Here is a 20278-nt window from a genome sequence, read left to right as displayed (position 1 = left end):
TATATGAATAACTTACTGAAACAACCCCTCGTTAGTATGGTCATAGTGTACCCTGAGAAAGAAATCACCCACATGCTTTTACCAGTCCCCTTTCATGTAAATATCAGTTTCTACAAGAAAGGTATTTAGGCCACAGTGCTGATAAGAACGTGACCACTTTGTAAAAAAACAAGGGAGTAATTACCTTCAGAATCTCATAGCATGTTGTGTTAGAACTGCTTTCAGTTCCAATATTAGGACACCTTTAATGTGATGAATTTTGTGGTATCTTCCAGGAGGCTTGGGAGGGCTTTCTAAGGAATAATTTCTTTCTTTCTTTCTTTCTTTTTTTTTTTTTTTAAAGATTTTATTTGACAGAGATCACAAGTAGGCAGAGGCAGGCAAAGGGGTTGGGAGGGGGCGGAAGCAGGCTCCCCGCTGAGCAGAGAGCCTGATGCGGGGCTCCATCCTAGGACCCTGATATCATGACCTGAGCCGAAGGTAGAGGCTTAACTCACTGAGCCACCCAGGTGCCCTCTAAGGAATAATTTCTAAAGACATGGAAGGACCACAGGTTTGGGTGGGAGAGTAGGTTAATGAAATCATGGAGATAAGAGACAAAGGTGTGGCTCATGAGTTGAGTGGTTGGTTATTAGGAACAAGCAGAAATCCAAGACCTCATATAGAAAGTTTAACCCGATATACTCAAGCTGTGAATTTCAAAATGAAATTATATTATAGTGAATTATTTTAAATGAGCTATCAACTGTTAAAACTACTTTCTGCTCTGACCTGAGTTAAATATTTCTAAGTCAGTACGAGCTTGTGGAGATTTACTTTATTGCAGATTACATATTACAGGAAGCATCTTGGGACAGCCCTAGATGTTATGTGTGCCAACCAAAGCTGAACACTTTTTTTTTTTAAATCATTTCTGAGAGGTGATATGTTCTTTCTTAATCCTTCCAAGTGGAACAAGTGGAATTTTTTCAAGATCATTGTCCGTTTCTGAAAAGTATTGTTAACAGTATGTGAAAGCCACAAATGAGTATGTTCTTTCAATTTTCTTTTTCAGATAGCGATGATCTTCAAAATGAAGACTCTGGAAAATTTTAGGTTCTCTATAGGAACTACAGAAGTTGAAGGAAAGAAGATTTTCAAAAGGCAATTGTTTTGAAAGTATGTTTACAACTAACTGATACTGTTGACAGTTTTTTTTTTTTTTTTTAAATAATAAAACACTTTACGAAGATAGTATTTATGGTAAAAGGAAACTGGACTAACAATGAGGCCAAAGACTTTTCCTGCCACAACTTATTCTGGAAATAGCCGCCAGCGACTGCAGGAGATTCGAGAGGGCTTAAAGCAGCCGTCCAAGTCTTCCACTCAGGGGCTGCCTGTGGGACCAAACAGTGATGCTTCCCTGGCCACCAAAGTCGTGGGGGGCAAGGATGCTGCCAGGCAACAGCAGCAGATGAGAGCTACCCCAAAGTTTGGACCTTACCAGAAAGCTTTGAGAGAAATCAGATACTCCCTGTTGCCTTTTGCTAACGAATCCAGCACTTCCGCAGCGGCAGAAGTAAACCGACAGATGCTGCAGGAACTGGTGAACGCGGGATGTGACCAGGTGGGTGTAACCTCCCCAGGCTCCTGCCCTGGCATTTAACAGTAAGTAGTCCCGCAGAGTGCAGGGGAGACAGCCAAGGATCCTGTGCTTGCACTTGAAGGCTCTGAATTGCTTCCGAAGAGAAGTGTTTCTGGGTCAAAACCAGAGGCCCTTCTGGTGTGCCATTGCATTTTTTTTCCATCTTCTCCCCAGAACGGTCTTTTTGGCCGCTTTTCCTTTACAGGCAAAATCTAGACATTTCCGAACTCTACTGAAATTGTACCATGTGTCTTTTCTGTTCTGTCCTTGTGAAGTTGAGAAGGGCTTTCACACTTAGCCCTGTCTTTGTGGTTTATTTGGGCTTATTCTGAGCTGTGATGGGGAAGATAGTGGCTTCCCTTGTTTTTAGTTTGTGCAGTCATTTAACTTAGCTAAGGGAAAGGTTGATTAACATGGTTTGGCTCTTCTTAAACTCTTTTTTCTCCTGTTTTGAAAAACAGTATGTATACTGTTTAGGAGACATAACTATGTTAAGGAAATGATCAAGCAACGTAGTCTGACTTCTCAATTGCTTTCAAGATCAGGGACACATTAATGGAGGTGACAATAATATATAAATACACAACTTTTCTCTATACATTTGTGATGCTGTAAGGACTCACATAGCCACGTAAAACCCAGGTTGAGGGGTTGGACCATGTAAAATGGAACTGGTTTCTAACCACATAAAAATGCATTTAGTAAAATCTAACTGGTAAAAATGTAATTGTCTTACAAAAGGACTTCTAAAAAAAAAAAAGACTTCTGAAAGCTAATGCTCTGTTACCAGCTGTCATCTTAAAAGTCTCAGTTGCATGAAAATGGAAGTAAGCTAGGTATTTTTGTTGCCTTGGAAAATTAGTAAGATTTCATGTTCAAAGCACATCAAGACGGCTTGAGCACTTGTAGTTTCTTAGGAAGAACCTAATTACCTACTCCTGGCCTCATAGTCACAGGAAAAGGCTAACAATACCCTCTTTTATTTTCAAAAGCTATCTCAACCTTCTTGTTGTAGTTGATTACCATAGAATTTAACTAGAGAATTTATATTTCTCAGATGATATGTTTGTGAAATTAATCGTGCTATTTTGCAGGGCACTGCCTTGACACTTTGGGATATACTGGGATTAACTCGTGTGAATCAAGCATTGTTGTGTTGAGAGTTGCTTTTCTAAAGCATAGGATCATGAATAATGTGGTGCAGAGTGTTTTAGCAGTGGAAGCTGACAGCAGAGGCATGACCTTTCTCATTGTGAAAATATGAAGTTAAATACGCTGCCAAGTGCTATCCCTTGACAAACAGAACTTGATGGTTTTGAAAGTAGGAAGGAGCAGTCTGGGGGAAATACTAGAGTAAGATTGCAGAGACTTGAAAACCAACAGCAAAGCCTAAAATCTTCTATAAATCACTTGCAAACAAAAGAGGTAATCAGAGCAAGGTGTTCTTTGCAGTTGTGTTTCAGCTCTGATAAAAAGAAACAAGTGAAGCAAATAAGCCCAAATACAGGTGGGATCTCATTATAGTGAAATCCATTAGTGATAATTACAGTACAAGAAATAATGAAGCTGGTGCTGTATCCAAGACAGTAAAATACAAATATAGTAAAATTAAGGATCATGACACCAGTGAAGTTCCCATCAACATTTAATTTATGTTAATTGATAGCAGGAAGGACTTCATTTGTCATACCTAATGCTCCTGAAGTGATTCAGTCGCTTTGGTGTATAGTGTTACTTTATAAAGTAAAAACCTCTGCCTTCAGCCTAACGCTCCAGTTTGGGTCTGTATACAGGGTGCATTTGCTTTCAGAGAATTCTGGTCAGAACGTCATTATGAGAACCTGAATAATGGGAGTGGAAATAATCAATAGTACCTCTAGAGTTGTGTGGGTCTTCAATAAAGCAGATTATCAGATCCAATATAATAGGTACAGAGTACCTAGTGTTGCAGCTTTTCAGTTTCCTTTATTTCCTCCTCTATTGCCTTTTAATTTAGCTTCAGTTTTATTTTCTTGTACTTTGTCATTCTTTTTTTTTTTTTAAGATTTTATTTATTTATTTGACAGAGAGATCACAAGTAGGCAGAGAAGCAGGCAGAGAGAGTGGGAGAAGCAGGCTTCCTGCGGAGCAGAGAGCTGGGCGCGGGGCTCAATCCCAGGACCCCAAGATCATGACCTGGGCCGAAGGCAGAGGCTTTAACCCACTGAGCCACCCAGGCACCCCATACTTTGTCATTCTTAACCCTAATATTAATCAGAATGGTAGTAAACTCCATGTTTTCTCAAGGTCTTACCAGTGATACACACTTTTGTATGCCCTATTTTATCCATTGCATATACACGTTTATACATTTTTTCCCACTTTATTTGACCTGAGGCTTACTGAAAATATTTACTTGAATGTTTATGAGTGTTTTCTTTTAAACTTTTTATTAGAATAAAATTTACATAAGAGGGTGCCTGGGTGGCTCAGTTGGTAGAGTGACTGCCTTCGGCTCAGGTCACAATCCTGGAGTCCCAGTATTGAGTCCTGCATCCATCTCCCTGATCTGCAGGGAGTCTGCTTCTCCCTCTGACCCTCCTCCTCTCTCATGCTCTCTCTCTCTCTCTCTCAAATAATAAATAAATCTAAATAAAATAAAATTTCCGTAAGAACAGTATATGATAGGATCCTAAGTGGACAGCTCAGTGAACTTCACCCAGTGAATCACACCCATGTAACTAGCATGGATGGGTGTATTTTTTTTTAAAGATTTTATTTATTTATTTGACAGAGATGACAAGTAGGCAGAGAGGCAGGCAGAGGAAGGAAGCAGGCTCCCTGCTGAGCAGAGAGCCCAAAGTGGGGCTTGATCCCAGGACCCTGGGATCACGACCTAAGCCAAAGGCAGAGTCTTAACCGACTATTTTTTTTTATTATTTTTTAATTTAAGTAATTAACCCAGGCTATTTATTATTATTTTTTTTAATTTAAGTAATCTCTATGCCCAACGTGGGGCTTGAACTCAACACTCTGAATTCAGGAGTTGCATGCCCTTCCAACTGAGCCAGCCAGGAACCCCTAGGGGGGTGTGTGTGTGTGTGTGTATTTTTTAAGATTTACTTATTTATTTTTAGACAGCATGTGCATGAGAGAGAGCACAGAAGGGAGGGGCGGATGTCGAGGGAGAGAATCTCCAGCGGACTCCCCACTGAGCGTGAAGCCAACTCAGGGCTCAGTCTCACAATCATGACCTGCGCTAAAACCAAGAGTATGACACTCACCTGACTGAGCCAACCAGGCGCTCCAGCCCCCACCGGGGTATATTTTTAATTACAATATTTTTAATGTAAATTTCTAGGAAAAGTAAAAGACTTAAGTATTTTCTGTGTAGTGATATAGTGTAAATGTCAAATGATGCAGCGTCTAAAATATTTTCGCATATACATTACTAAAGACTTAATGAAAATTTCTACAGGAAAAAAAAGGCCAGTGGATTAATATTCCTTATGGAAGGAGCTATTCTTTAAAGACAGATTAAAGGACTTGGAATGATAAGTGTTTTGGTTATAAGTGTCATATTTTTTTTATCATTCGGATACTCTTCATACTGACATAGGTAATAATTTAAATTTAGCTTTTACTTTATCTTATAAAACTTAGTTTCACTTTTTCTCTTACTCTTAGTGGTTTCAGGTGATCATATTACCAGGTTTTCCCTCTTTTTCTTCCTGACAAAGTTTTAAAAACTACTAATTAGGGGTGCGTGGGTGGCTTTTTTGGTTAAGTGTTTGTCTTTGGTTCAGGTCATAATCTCAGAGTTCTGGGGTCAAGTCCCACATCGGGCTTCCTGCTCAGCAGGGAATCTGCTTCTCTCTTTCCTGCTCTCCCTACTCGTGCTCTCTCTCTCTGCCAAATAAATAAATAAACATGCTAAAAAAAAACCATTACTTTGATTTTGCGATGACGTTGTCTGCTTCTTGAAAGCATATGACTTGAGTCCTCTCACTGAATTGCATTGGGTTAACAGGTGTAAGGGTGCTGTTGGGACAGGCTCACCATACTTGGGGCTTCTCAGGGTGCAGGGATGGATGGCTGGCATAGGGGTCTAGAGATGGCAAGGATCCTATTCAGTAGTACCTCCTGCAGTCTTCAGAATAGCTAAGCATTTTATCAGTTTGTGCCTCTTAGAGGCCGACTTAGGTGAGAACTGCCTTTCAGATGTGAATACTGAGAAATGTTTTTTGCTTCTCTTGAGGAATTAGCATGTGCTATTTCTCCTTGGACAACCCATATCCTGACCTTCATGAGGCTCCCTCATTGATCTGCTGTGAGAGGTGCCAAGTCTGTGGCAGCTTTAAGACTTCTTAGGGCTCTGGCCTGTCATAGCTACATTCTTTCAGTCCTGTGTTAGCATAATTTTCCTAATCCTGACTTAATCCAATTTTTCCTCACTTTATTGTGAATGTTTAAATGACTTAAATCATTATTGGAGTGAAGGTAGGAAGAAATGTAAACAAACAGATTGATTTATTACGCCAAATTTGGCCTAAGGAAAAAGCTGATGGTCAGGATGTATATTCAGAGGCATGCTTCATGAGAATAATGGTCAGAACAACAAATAAATTTCAGGTAGTTTGGTTAATAGGAAAGGGAGTGAATTTCTTGGCATTCTCAAACCAAAAAGTACAGAAAAATCAAGTTTCTCAACCCATCTTACAAGTTATTCTTCAACCCAGGTCCTTTTGCCAAAGGAAATAGCACTGCAGAGAGGTGAGGCCTGCTGGGGCCTGTGAATCTCACAGAGGAAGGACAGACACTGGTGTTGGCAGCAACCTCTTGTGCCAAGTACTGTTCGAATAAGCACTTGCACCCATAGCCTCATTATTGAAACTACACAGAAAGCATTTGAGATGGATCCCAGTCCTTACCCGAGTATTGCAGAGGAAACTGTGGCTTAGGTGGTCAGGCAGGTGACTCAAGCTCTTCTCTGCACGCCCCTTCCCCCAACCCCCAGGTCTTGACCTTGCGTCTTCAGTAAGGGTTAGACCTACTCGTTACACACACTTGAAAGACTTCAGTGCTCCCTTAATGTGGCCATGCAGGTCTCTGTCTTTAACTTGCACTGTGTGGGTTGCTGGCCAGTTTCTGTGTTTGCTGATGTACACCCTGTCCTGGTGGGATTTTCTTCTCCGTGAGTTGGTCCTGTCCTTTCCCTCATGTCCTCTCGCTTGCATGGGCGGGTGGCACTTGCTCAGCACTTCCAGTCCCCAGGCCCCCTCACCACAGGCCCTGCCTGGTCCTTTCCAGGGGTGTCCCACCCACTCCTCCCCTGTGCACCTGTCTCAGATGCATAGCACAGTCTCCTCCTGCTCGCACCTCTGCTTCATTTGTTTGGGGAGCTTCTTCAGACATTATTCTGTTGGCTGGCAGTGTCGGCATCCATCTTCCCTGGCGTGGATTTGGGCACCTGTTATGGTTTGACTCCTTCTTTCTTACTGCAGGGTCTTGATTCTTACACCTGGATTTGAACTGTTCCTATACAGCCTTCCAGTGTTCCGTATGTCTAGGGCACTGGACGCTTGAAGCCAGCCGTGTGTGGACAGGTGGTCGTGCTGTCGTCGCACTTGCCCTGTGGTGCGCAGGCCTCCGGGTGCTATGTCCACAGTGTGTCCAGATGTGTCCTCATGAGCGCAGGGCCCCAGGTGTGGCTCACCTGCTGTGTGCGTGGTGGGGATTTGCACACCCGCTGTGCGTGCCTCTGGAAAACTTTGCCCAGATGGTTCCCTGCGCTGGCCCACGTACATGCCATTGCTGATTTGTCAGACTTTAGGAGAGAGACAGCACGAAGCCTCTTTGTATGTTTAGCTCAAGCAGTTGACATCAGGAAAGCTCTAGACAGTGACCTAGAGAAATGTTAACACTGAAGTGCTGTTCCTTTAACCTGGTGTCAGGATCCTGCCTCAGGATTCATTCTCTGGAGTACAGGTAGTTTGCTAATGAAAAAAGTAGAAAAGGTTTAGATAACCAGTACATTTCCTCCTCCTCCCTTATTCTGGAAAGGGAACGACTTTTCAGTATTACCGAACACTGGGTATTGCCCTGAAATATTCATAAGAGGAGAAGGAAAAAAGAAACACTTAAGTTTAGGAATGCCAGTAATGTAACAGGAAACTGTATTACAATGGCTTTTGGGTGTAGCAGTTCCTTGTCTCCCCCCCCCGCCCCCCACCTTTTTTTTTTTTTTTTAGCTTTTCAAATTAAATCTGGCCTTGCCAAAAGATAAACTGTATACTTTGTTAAAGTAGTATATTTAAAATTAATTTGACAAGACACAGTCACATCATACCTTTGTGTCATACCCTCCCCCCACCCTGTGGCTCCCTTCTAGTTATCAAAGGAATATGTGTTCATTGTGTAAGTTTGCAAAATATAGAAACGTATAAAAAAATAAAAATTGCCTATAATTCTGTCAGCTCAAATGAGACCACTCTGAACTTCTGATATAAAAGTGGCCAGCTTTTTTTCTAATTAAAGGAAATTAAGGAAAGTGAGGAGAGCTGTGCCAGGTAACAGGTAGAAAAGGCAGAATATGGGGTATGATCCCACCTCTTCCTTTATAAAAAATATACATGTATAATATGGCCCTTCTCACTCTCCTTATCTAACATCAAGACCAATCAGTTCTCTTCCAGTGCACTTCTGAGTCCTGGTCCCCCCACCTGCCAAGCCTCTCTACCTTTGCTCACTGACGTTGCCCTTCCTCCTGGCTCCTCTCCTATGTTCCTTGCATAGAACGTTCTGAGTGATCATTCTAAAAAGGAAAAGGTACTGTCATTTCCTTCTGGAAACCTTTCCACTGCACTTGGATGAAGCTCCTGGCCTGAAGGCGAGTTCCATCCCACAGCCTCAGGTGGCACCCCTTTTCTGGCAGTTGGTGCTCTGACCCTCCCTCTTTAGGCCTTTCCTCTTCTCAGCACTGGCCCTTTCTTGCCTGGATAATGCCTACTCTTCTTGGAAGGCTTGTCTTGCTCTCCTGGATTCAGAAAAGCATTTTCTGACCCTCCCTAGTCTAGACCAGATGCCTCTGTTTTATTCTCTCTCATAGAAATTTCCTTTCATAGCATTTATCAGAATTTGTTACTAAGTGTTTAGTTGTGTATTTCTTGTAATATCCATTTCTCTCTTTAGATTTAATCCCCATTAGGGCAGTGGCTTTGTTCTGGTCATCGTTCTCTAGTACCTAAAACTTTGCAAATTCTCAAAAACATCTGATATATGAATGAAGGGATAAATGTTTTGCTATAAACATTTTTAATGCCTGTATTGTATTTCATTGTTCAAATAGTAGTTCTATAACTTATTATACATATTATATGTAACTGGAGTTAGGAGGTAAACTGAAGCACATTGTTAAGTTTATCTGAGCAAAAATGATTCCAAACCAGAAGTGATTAGGAGCAGTCTACTCACAATCGCTCAGGGAAAGACTTTCAGAGAGCAGAGGCAGAAGCAAAGTGAGAAAATGATTCCAATGTCTACACCTTAAGTGGTTACCTTATTTGGGAAAGCCTGGTAGCTGTTTATGATTGGTTGTCCTTAGGTTTTGATTTTTAGCCTCCAGGCATTACAGACTTAGGTTTGGTTTGTGTACATAGGCATAAGATCTTAGAATCACCTCCGTCTGATGGCCTTCTTGTTTAATTAAATACTGTGATGAACATCCCTCTACATCTTTATAGATATCACTGATTTACTTAGAATAAATTTTAGAAGTGGAATTACTAAGACAAACGATAAGAGCATTTTTACAGTTTTAATTTGCCAAGTTTCTTTCGAAAATTTTAAAATTGCCTCTGTATTTCCAACCCTGCCAGCAATGAATACTGCTACTACGAAACAACACATCTGTTTGTCAGTTTGGTAGTTTGTTCTGTATTCTTAATTGTGGCAATAAGTATGTGGTAGTAAAAAAGTGGTGATAGCTCTTCAGTTTTAAGTAGCAGGAAACTCATATTTTGAGGGGGGCTCTAAGTGTCTGAGACTGGATCCATTTTCCTCTTAAAATACAATGCAAAGTCTAGTACATCAAGACCAAAATGCATCTTCTGAGGAACGTCTTTTCTCTGAGTGGTTTACATTTGTGCCTGGTACATCTCTGGGCCAACACAGGATTTTGCAGTCCTAGAGGATTTGCAAGAGAGTCATTGGCAGACAGGTAGGCAAGGCCTGCCCTCTGGGGAGGACAAGCCATAACAGCCCCAGGAGCAGCACTGTCCGGACATTCAGCTTGCTTTGTTCCCCAGAATATTTGGTGTGCAGAACTGAGCGCCCTGGCTGGTGTTTAGGAATGATGGGTTACGAGTTGCTGAGGCGTTGGTTCTGGCTGCCCTTAGGAAGCCAGCTCTGGCCTCCTCTTTGAGCAACCTTCTACCTTAATCCAAACATGCAGTACAACTATTAATATTTTCTGTATGTGCCATAATGTGGAAAATATTGGAGATCACAAATATTGTTTAATACCTATTATTCACACTGAGCAGTTTTCTACCTAAATGATTATTTGCTCTTATATATATGGTTGTGGCCATTCGATGGCTCTTGCCATCCTCATAGGTGATTAATGAACATTTTTAATATATTCTATAGTGTAGTGCTTTCCCCCTTCGAAGTGCTGCATAGGCAGATACTGTAAGTGCTAGAGAAGGTTTTGGAACAATTATTTGTTCCTCCTTTTCTTGCACCCAGTGATTTTCCAACCTGGGACGTGTTGGAAAAATACTGCCACCGAAGCCAGCACCAGCGATTGAATTCATTTGGTGAGGAGTGGGCCCTGGGTAAGAGCCCTTCCTAACAGGTCCCGGATGGTGACTAAGGGGCAGCCAGGGACCTCAGCTCTGCATTGAACTTGATAGAGTCGGCCCTGAGAAGTGCCTCTAAGATCTGAGCCTTATGTTTGCCTGCAGTCTCTTTAAGGGCTCCTTACACTGTTTCTGTCATTGCCAACCCATTTAGGGATGTAAAGAGAAGTGAAATACCCAACAAGGACATTGAGGGTTTTTTTGTCCTTTATTTATTTTTTAAATTTTATTTATTTATTTGAGTGAGAGCACACAAGCAGAGGGAGTGGTGGGCAGAGGGAGAAGCAGGCTCCCCGATGAGCAGGGAGCCCAACATGAGGCTGATCTCAGGATTCTGGGATCATGACCTGAGCCAAAGACAGACACTGAACCAACTGAGCCACCTGGGTGTGCCTACCTTTTATGTCCTTTAACAACAATCTCTTTTAAGCTACTTGTAATACAGTTATTATAAATTTCAAACTTAACAACAAAAAAGCCACCTCCATTATCATAGTCACTACCCAGCTGCTTCTTACTTTGGCATTAAAATTCAGTTACCGGAAGCTCATGGTTCTCAAGTTTAATGTAAAATAAGTTCATCGTGCAATTTTTTATATTATGATTTACTCATCTTGGATTTCTTTATTGTTTTTTAAAAAAATTTTATTTTACTTAAATTCAATTAATTAATGTATAAAGAACCTAGATGTCCATCAACAGATGAATAGATGAAGAAGCTGTGGTATAGATATACGATGGAATACTATGCAGCCATCAAAAGTAATGAAATCTTGCCATTTGCAACACCGTGGATGGAACTAGAGGGTATTATGCTGAGCGAAATAAGTCAATCAGAGAAAGACAATTAAATGATCTCCCTGATATGAGGAATTTGAGAGGCAAGGTGGGGTGTTTGGGGGGTAGGGAAGGAAAAAATGAAAAAAGATGAGATCGGATGGAGACAAACCATAAAAGAATCTCACAAAACAAATGGAGGGTTGCCAGGGGGAGGCGGGTAGGGAGAGGGTGGTTGGGTTATGGACACAGGGGAGGGTATGTGCTATGGTGAGTGCTGTAAAGTGTGTAAGCCTGACGATTCACAGACCTGTATCCCTGGGGCTAATAATATACTATATGTTAATTTTAAAAATTAACATATAGTATATTATTAGATTCAGAGGTAGAGTTCAGTGATTCATCAGTTGCAGATAACACCCAGTGCTCATCACATCACACGCTCTCCTAAATGCCCATCACCCAGTTACCCCATCCCTCCACCTACCACTCCTCCAGAAACCTTCAGTTTGTTTCCTAGAGTTTCTTATGGTTTGTCTCCCTCTCTGATTTCATCTTATTTTATCTTTCTCTCCCTTCCCCTGTGATCCTTTGTTTTGTTTCTTAAATTCTGCATGAGTGAAATCATATGATAATCGTCTTTCTCTGATTGATTTATTTCACTTAGCATAATACCCTCTAGTTCCATCCACATCACTGCAGATGGTAAGATTTCATTTTTTTGATGACTGAGTAATATTCCATTGTGTATGTATACCACATTTTTTTAAAAGATTTTATTTATTTGAAAGAGAGACACAGCAAGAGAAGGAACACAAACAGGAGAAATACCACATCTTTATCCATTCATCTGCCGATGGACATCTGGGCTCTTTCCGTAGTTTGGCTATTGTGGACATTATTGCTATAAACATGGTTGTGCATGTGCCCCTTTGAATCACTATGTTTGTATTACTTGGGTAAATACCTAGTAGTGTAACTGCTGGGTTGTAGGGTAGCTCTATTTTTACTTTTTGAGAAACCTCCACTAACAGTTAAAAGGGTTCCCTTTTGTCCACATCCTCACCAACATCTGTTGTTTCCTGACTTGTTAATTTTAGCCATTCTGACTCGTGTGAGGTGGTATCTCTTTGTGTTTCTTTGTTTTTGTCTTTTTAAGATTTTATTTTTTTGACAGAGAGAAAGAGGGAGAGCGTGCACACACAAGCAGGGAGAAGGGCAGAGAGAGAGGGAGAAGCAGGCTCCCCGCTGAGCAGGGAGCCTGATGTGGGACTCAATCCCAGCAGCCTTGGGTTCATGCCCTGAGCTGAAGGCAGACACTTAACCAACTGAGCCACCCAGGCGCCCCCTCCTTGTGGTTTTGATTAGTATTTCCTCTTTCTTGTCTTTAGTCTTTGGAAAGGAGATATTTTTCATAATTGTATTTTTCACATTTGTGATATATATATAATTGACTTTCAGTGCAACAATTCGAATTTTTATAAGTGTACTTGGCTCTTTTTCCTGGAGTTGTGGGAAACCATAGGAAATTTTTCTTCCCTTTGTACCATTCTCTCATGTCCTCACCCTTACCCCGACCATCTAGCATAGTCCTGAATGAATAGTGAATGCTCAATAGATACCCCCAGCAGTTAGAATCAGATGGACTGTATTCCATTCTGACTAAAGTTGCTCTGAGTATAATTTGGGAATTGAATTAAGCTGCTGGTGACAGATTCTCGGCTACAGAGCTTAGTATGCATAGGTGGCCTAACAAAGGAAGGCTGGAGTTCGGCAGGATGTGGCCTGCATGGTGGTTCTGCAGTGTTGTCAAGGCCCTGGGCTCCTCCTCTCTGTCAGTTCTGGCCTCCTTAATAAGAGGCTTCCGTTTCCAGGTGCCCAAGGTGGCACCTCTCTGAGAGCCAACAGTTTGTACAAGAAGCAGGAATATGGCAGCAGAGATGCTTCTCTACCTCACAGGCCCAAACGTATTCACTTAGTCACCAGAGGTTAAAGCAGAACTGTGTACTTTAGCTGAGCATACGGCTGCCATGATAGAACTGGCCTCCTGTTAGTAAGGAAGACCGGATTTCAGTAACTAGCCTTCTGTTAGTAAGGAAGACTGGATTTCAGTAAGTCAGATAGTAGATTTCATTAAGGAGCCAGAGCATGACCCCATGTTGTACTGGCTGTCACCATGGGCTAATAGCCTGCCTTTCTGATTGATCCTCATGATCCTTCATCTATACCCTGGGGGTAACAATTACTAATACCCTATGGGTTGTGTTGCAGACCAGAAAGAATGTAAAGTGACCTGTCTTTGACTCTAATCTCTACTTTGGTCATTATATTGAGGCATACTTTCCCCAGTACCTATTTCTTCTCCTGCAGAGCTTTCACATCTCTGTATCTTTTCAGTGCTAACACCCTGCTCTATACCTGGATTCTTCTAAGTAGTCTCCCTGACCCAGTATTTCTGCCAGTGAACTTTTCCTAAAAGGTGACAGTCAGCCACTCCCTTGTATCCACTCCCCTCCTCTTCCTACCATGTGATCTCCACTTACCAAACTTGATTATTTCTCTCATTTCCAGCCCAGCCTGCTTGCTCCAGCTGTGTTTGCCTCTTTACACACCAGCTACTACCAAGCTGTGTGACTTTCTCCCACACTGGCTTTACTCATGCTGTTTACGCTACCTGGAATGCACTCCCCGCCAGCCCAGCCATGCTCTGCCCACTCAAGTCCCACTTCTTCCATGATTCATCTTTGTGGCCTTTTCCAGCTATTCATTCCTACACATGTGGGGGTTCTCCCTTTCCTGAATTCCCATTTTTTTATTGGTACCATCCAGAGTGCTCTGGTAGTTCTATATGGGGTCTTAGGGATTATCTAGGCTACATGGCTCTTTACACAGTTAAATTAAGTGAGACCCAGAGAGGTAATGTGGTCAGTTTAAGACTATACAGCAAATGAAGGACAGACCCAGAGCTACAAGCCTCTCAGTTTCACCCATGGAACTTGAAAGAGAAAGAAAGAGAAATAGTCATCACCCTACCATTTATGAAAGTGAGATATTTTCACATAGTAGAATTGGTCCAGGGGTAATTATTATTATTTGGCCATTTTAATTTCCTTTTATTGTTGCTTTGATTAACTTTTTATTTTGGAAAAAATTTAAAAGTACAATAGCATCTCTCTCTCCAGTAATTTTAGAATAAACATTTAATTCAAATATAACATCTAAAATTTTTTTTAAAGATTTTATTTATTTATTTGACAGAGATCACAAGTAGGCAGGGAGGCAGGCAGAGAGAGAGAGGGGGGGAAGTTAGGCTCCCCGCTGAGCAGAGAGCCTGATGCGGGGCTCGATCCTAGGACCCTGAGATGACAACAAGAGCTGAAGGCAGAGGCTTAACCCACTGAGCCATCCAGGTGCCCCAACATCTAGAATATTTTGAAAACAAATACTAGACATCATTTCATTCATCATTCATATACTCATATATTTAAACGTATCTGCAAAAGACAGAAAAAATAAAAACCACACAGAATAGGAACATAATCACAATACTGTTATCACACATTCAATAGAATAAACATTTTTTTTTAAAGATTTTATTTATTTATTTGACAGACCGAGATCATAAGCAGGCAGAGAAGCAGGCAGAGAGAGGAGGAAGCAGACTCCCTGCTGAGCAGAGAGCCTGATTTGGGGCTCAATCCCAGGACCCTGGGATCATGACCTGAGCCGAAGGCAGAGGCTTTAACCCACTGAGCCACCCAGGTGCCCCAACATTTTAAATTTAATATAATTTTTATGACTACATGGTTAATACTTTAGAACTGCTTATTAATGAAATTAATATTTCTGAGAAATTACTATGTGAATATCACTTAATCCTCCCAACAAGCCCACAGCAAGATTCTATTATTGTCAACATTTACAGATGAAAAAACTGGATCACAGGTTAACTTACACAAGGTAAATAATGTGCCTACTAAGTAGTGAAACCAGGAATCAAAAATCCAGATCTGACTGTTTCTTGTTTTATATCCTGAGTTCTTTTCCCTCAACACTTCTATACATAGCATCTCTTCATATCAGTAAAAACATTAATCTAAAACATTTACATGCTATCATGGGAGTCTGCCAGAATTTAACAATTCCTAGGTTTTTTTTTTTTAATGTTTTGGGTTTTTTTTTTTTTTTAAAGATTTTATATATTTCTTTGACAGAGAGAGACAGCAAGAGAGGGAACACAAGCAGGGTGAGTAGGAGTGGGGAGAAGTAGGCTCCCCACCAAAGTAGGAGCCCAATGCGGGGCTCGATCCCAGGACCCCAGGATCGTGACCTGAGCCAAAGGCAGATGCTTAAGAATGGAGCCACCCAGGTGCCCCATTCCCCTGTTTTTGGACAATGAAATTGTTTCAGGTTTTTACTATTATAAATGATGCTATAGTGAGCATGTTTATTTGTAAATTTTAAAAGACATCTCTACTGCTTTCCTTAGGTTAGATTTTTTTTAAAGTGAAATTACTCCAGGAGCCTTCTTATATAATTGTTTCATGCAAATTAGTTTTGCCTAGAGGTTGAGTAAATTCAGTAGTAGTAAATGATTGGCAGAACCAGGAGTAAACCCACATGTTTGCAGCCCTTCTTTGAGCAGATGTTGCTTGAGTGTCTATAAGGTGTTATGCATGGAGTTTGCTTATCCCTCTCCTTCTGCCTCCTCCCCACCACATGTTTGTACACATGCTCTCTCTCTCTCTAATAAATGAATAAAATCTTTTAAAAAAAGGAAAGAAAAAAGCACAGAGGAAACAAAGGACCAATTTCAGGAATGAATGGCTACTGCTGTGGGTCCTAAAGACATTAAAAATTGTAAGGGAATATATAACCAATAAATTTATGATCCAATAAATGTGACTTAGATGAAATGGATAGACAAATTTGTTGGAAGACAAAAAAACTACCAAAATTAACACAAAGAAATAGAAAAATCTGAATAGCCCAACATCTATTCAATTCATAATTAAAATCCTTCCTACAAGGAGAACTATAGGTTCACATGCTTCTCTGGTGCATTCTATTAAACAGTTAAGAAGTAATAGTGATGCTAGCCAAACTCTTTCACAAAATAAAGGAGTAGGGAGTGGTTCCCAGCTAATCTCATGAGACCAGTGTTGCTCTGGTATCAAGACTTGACGAAACCATTTTAAGAAAACTACAGACCAATATTTCCAATATCTTTTGTAAATGCTATATAAAGGCAAACATCCAAACCAAAGTACTAGCAAATGCCATTCAGTGAAAATATATTAAGGACAAATGAGATTTATCCCGGACATGCAGGGGTGGTTTAACATTAGAAAATTAATGTAATTCACCATGTCAACAAAGTGAAGAATAAGGCCATGAGTAAAGCCATCTCCATAGATAGAAAAAAAATCCTGTCACAGAATCCAACAGCCATTCATAACAAAACTGTGCATAAAAGAGAACTCCTCACGTTACTGAAGGACACCTGTGTAAAATCTACAGCCAGCATCACATTTAATGGTGAAACTCTTCCTACTTACATTGCCTTTAAGATTGGTAATAAAGCATGGATGTCTACTTTTCATCTTATATGGAGGTCCTGGGCAGTGCCTTAAGGAGGGTAAAAGAAGTAAAAGTACACAGATTGGAAAATAAGTAAAGCTGTCTTTATTTACATTTGACGTGATCCTTTTGTAGGAAATCATAAGGAATCTATTAAAAGGCTACCAGAACTAATAATTTCCTACATAATAATTTAGCATGGTTACAGAACAAGGTTAATATGCAAAAATCAGTAGTTTTCTGTATTCTAGCAATCAACACTGGGAAATTAAAATTTTAAATGTGATTTCATGAGGCCCTTGGGTGGCTCAGTCAGTTAAGTGTCCTGACTCTTGATCTCAGCTCAGGCCTCGATCTCAGGGTTGTGAATTCAAACCCCCATGTTGGGCTCCATGCTGGGCATGGAACCTATTTAAGGAAAAAAAAAAAGTGATTTCATTTATATTAGCATTTAGAAATATGAAATACTTAGGGATAAATTTAACAAAATATGTATATGTACAAGACCTGTAAAAAAAAAAAAGCACAGAACAATACTGAATGTGTTAAAGAAGATCAGACAGAATAAATGGAGTGATATACCATGTTCATAGATTGGAAGACTTAATATTGTTAATATGGCAGTTCTCAAACTTATCTTCAGATTCATCACAATTCTGATAAAGCCAGAGCAGGCTTTTTTTTTTTTTTTAATTGAAGTCGACAAACTGATTACAAATTCATATGTTCCACAAAGGAGCTAGAATAACAAAAGCTATATTAAAAAGAACATAGGTAGAATACTTAAACTATGTAATTTCAAGACTCATACTAGTTAAACTTTATAATAGATTCTAGAGCTATACAATAAGACAGTGTGGTACTGTCACAAGGATAGATCCACAGATGAGTGAAACAGAATTCAGAGTCCAGGGGCACCTGGGTGGCTCAGTTGGTTAAGCTTCTGCATTTGGCTCAGGTCATGATCCAGGGTTCTGGGGTGGAGCCCCACATTGGGCTCCCTCTTCAGTGGGGAACCTGCTTCTCCCTGTGTCTCTGCTTGCTGCTCTGCCTACTTGTGCTCCTTCTCTTTCTGTGTCAAATAAATCTTACTAAAAAATAATAAAGAATTCAGAGTGCAGAAATGAGCCCACCTTTTAATAGTCACAAGGATACCAAGGGAAAGAAGGAAGGGGTTTTTTTTGTGTTTTCAGCAAATGGTCCTGGGATAAATGAATATCCTAGTGGACAAATACTAACACTTTTACACCAGTCACAATAATTAAAATAGATTATAGCCCTAAATACAAACTAAAAACTTTCGAAAGAAAACATAGGAGAAAATCTTTGCAAACTTAAAAAAAGCAAAGATTTTTTTTAGATCTAATATAAAAAGCATGGATCATAAAACAAAAATTGATAAATATGACTTTTCTGAAATTAAAAATCTATGCTCTTCAGAAGACATCATTGAAACAACAAAAAGTCAATCCATGGGATAAGAAAAAAATACTTCAAATACATACACTGGACAATAGATTTATTTCTGTAATATGTAAAGAATCCTTACAATTCAGTAATAAAATGACAAGCGCTTAAAAATGGGCAAAGATCAGGGGAACCTGGGTGATTCAGTTGGTTAAGCATCTGCTTTGGGCTCAGGTCATGCTCTCAGGGTCCTGGGATCACATCAGGCTCTCTGCTCAGCGGGGAGTCTGCTTCTCCCTCTCCATCTGTGCTCTCTCTCTCCATCTCGCTCTCTCTCTCAAATAAGTAACTTGGAAAAAATTTTTTTTTTTTAAAAAGGGCAAAGATTTGAGCAAACATTTCACAAGAGAATATGCAAGAATGGCTAATAAGCCCATGAAAAATACTCAATATTATTAGAGGGAATATTCAGGGAAATGCAAATGAAAACCACAATGAGATATCACTACATTAGAAAGGATAAAATTTTAAAGTCTGATAACACCAGGTGTTGACGGAATGTATAGCAGCTAGGATTTTCTTACGCTTTTGGTGGAAATGTAAAAAAGTTTTTTAAGCATATACCAACCATACATCTCAGTCATTCTCTTCATAATTATTTCTCAAAGAGAAAGGAAAACCTGTGTCTGCAAAAAGACTTGTGCATAAATGTTCATAGCAGGTTTATTTGCAATAGCCAAAAACTATAAACAGCCTAAATGTCCATCAGCAGGTGAATGGATAATAAATCCTGGCATGTCCATACAATGGAAGACTATTCAATTAAAAGAAACCTGTGGGACCACTTATATAAACAACAGCGTGGACGAATTTCAAAATCACAGTGCATGAAAGATGCTAAGTACAAAATAGAATCATATAGGATTTTCTTTTTATAATATTTTAGAGAATATAAACTAATTTTAGTGACAGAAAGTAGATAGTGGTTAGCTAGGGTCGGAGTGGAAGGAGGGAGTGCCAAGAAGGAACACTCAGAAAATTTTAGGAGTGATGAAAACATTCTGTATCTTTGTGTGATGGTGGTTTTACTGTTGCATATATCTTGTCACTCATGGCTGTGCAGCCCCAGAGATGTAGCTTATCACAGTTGAGAATATGTGAGTCTATAATAGATACCCAATTTGGAAGACTTTATGAGAAAAAGAGAATGTAAAATATCTCCATCTTTTTTTTGTTTAAAGATTTTATTTATTTATTTGAAAGAGAATGAGAGCAAGCTTGAGGGGGGAAGGTCAGAGGGAGAAGCAGACCCCCTGCTGAGCAGGGAGCCCGAAGGGGGACTTAATCCTGGGACTTCAGGATCATGACCTGATCTGAAGGCAGTCAGTCAACAAACTGAGCCACGTAGGCGCCCTCTTTCCATCTTTTTAATATTGGTTACATGATGAAAAGATTTATTGCGCTAGAGGACACATGTTAACATTAATTCCACTTTTATCTCTGTTTTCTTAAATGAGGCTGTCAGAAAATTAGAAATGACTGTACGTGGATGGGTAGCTAGTCAGTGGCAACAGTGGCGGTGAGGCCATCTTCAGTCACACCATTGCCTGGGGCAGCTCCCTGCACAGTGCTGTTGCTTTGGATATTTCTCTGCCCAGATCGCTTGGTTGTAACTGTCCTCACTAAAAGTTCAGCTGACTTAGAAGAGGCAACTGTTACAATTTTGTTGTCATCATTTTATTACATCTAAAATGGTAATCTGTGCTCATTGTAGAAAACTTTGGGCACTGTAGTGAAGAGAACAAAAGCTGTTGAAAACCTTACCTCCGACAGGCAACCACTGATAGAATTTTTAACATTAATGTATTGATAAGAATCGATCCTTTCAGTCTTTCTGGATGTTTGCATTTTACAAAACAAACAAACTGGAATCACTTTGGTTTATAATCTTGGTTTCTCATTTCATGAGCTGCTTCTCTCCGTATTCCACTGCCTTTTCTTCTTGGGTTTAAACCCATGCATGCTCTTTTTCAAATTGATGTTTTATTTT

The 20278-nt window shown here is 40.1% G+C and overlaps 1 protein-coding gene across 1 annotated transcript in view; it reads left to right on the top strand.

The window, feature by feature from the left end:
- Positions 1–20278, top strand: part of LATS2 (large tumor suppressor kinase 2) — a 75095-nt gene that overhangs the window by 12065 nt on the left and 42752 nt on the right. Inside the window, exon 2 of the mRNA XM_047722881.1 lies at positions 1055–1606. Coding sequence (XP_047578837.1) covers positions 1265–1606 — 342 coding nt within the window. The 5' untranslated portion in view covers positions 1055–1264. The remainder of the gene's footprint in view (positions 1–1054; positions 1607–20278) is intronic.

Source organism: Lutra lutra, chromosome 3 (genome assembly GCF_902655055.1).
Source record: "Lutra lutra chromosome 3, mLutLut1.2, whole genome shotgun sequence".
Lineage (NCBI taxonomy): Eukaryota > Metazoa > Chordata > Mammalia > Carnivora > Mustelidae > Lutra > Lutra lutra.
The sequence above is the reverse complement of the archived record's forward strand: the minus strand, read 5'-3'. Positions and strand labels throughout refer to the sequence as shown.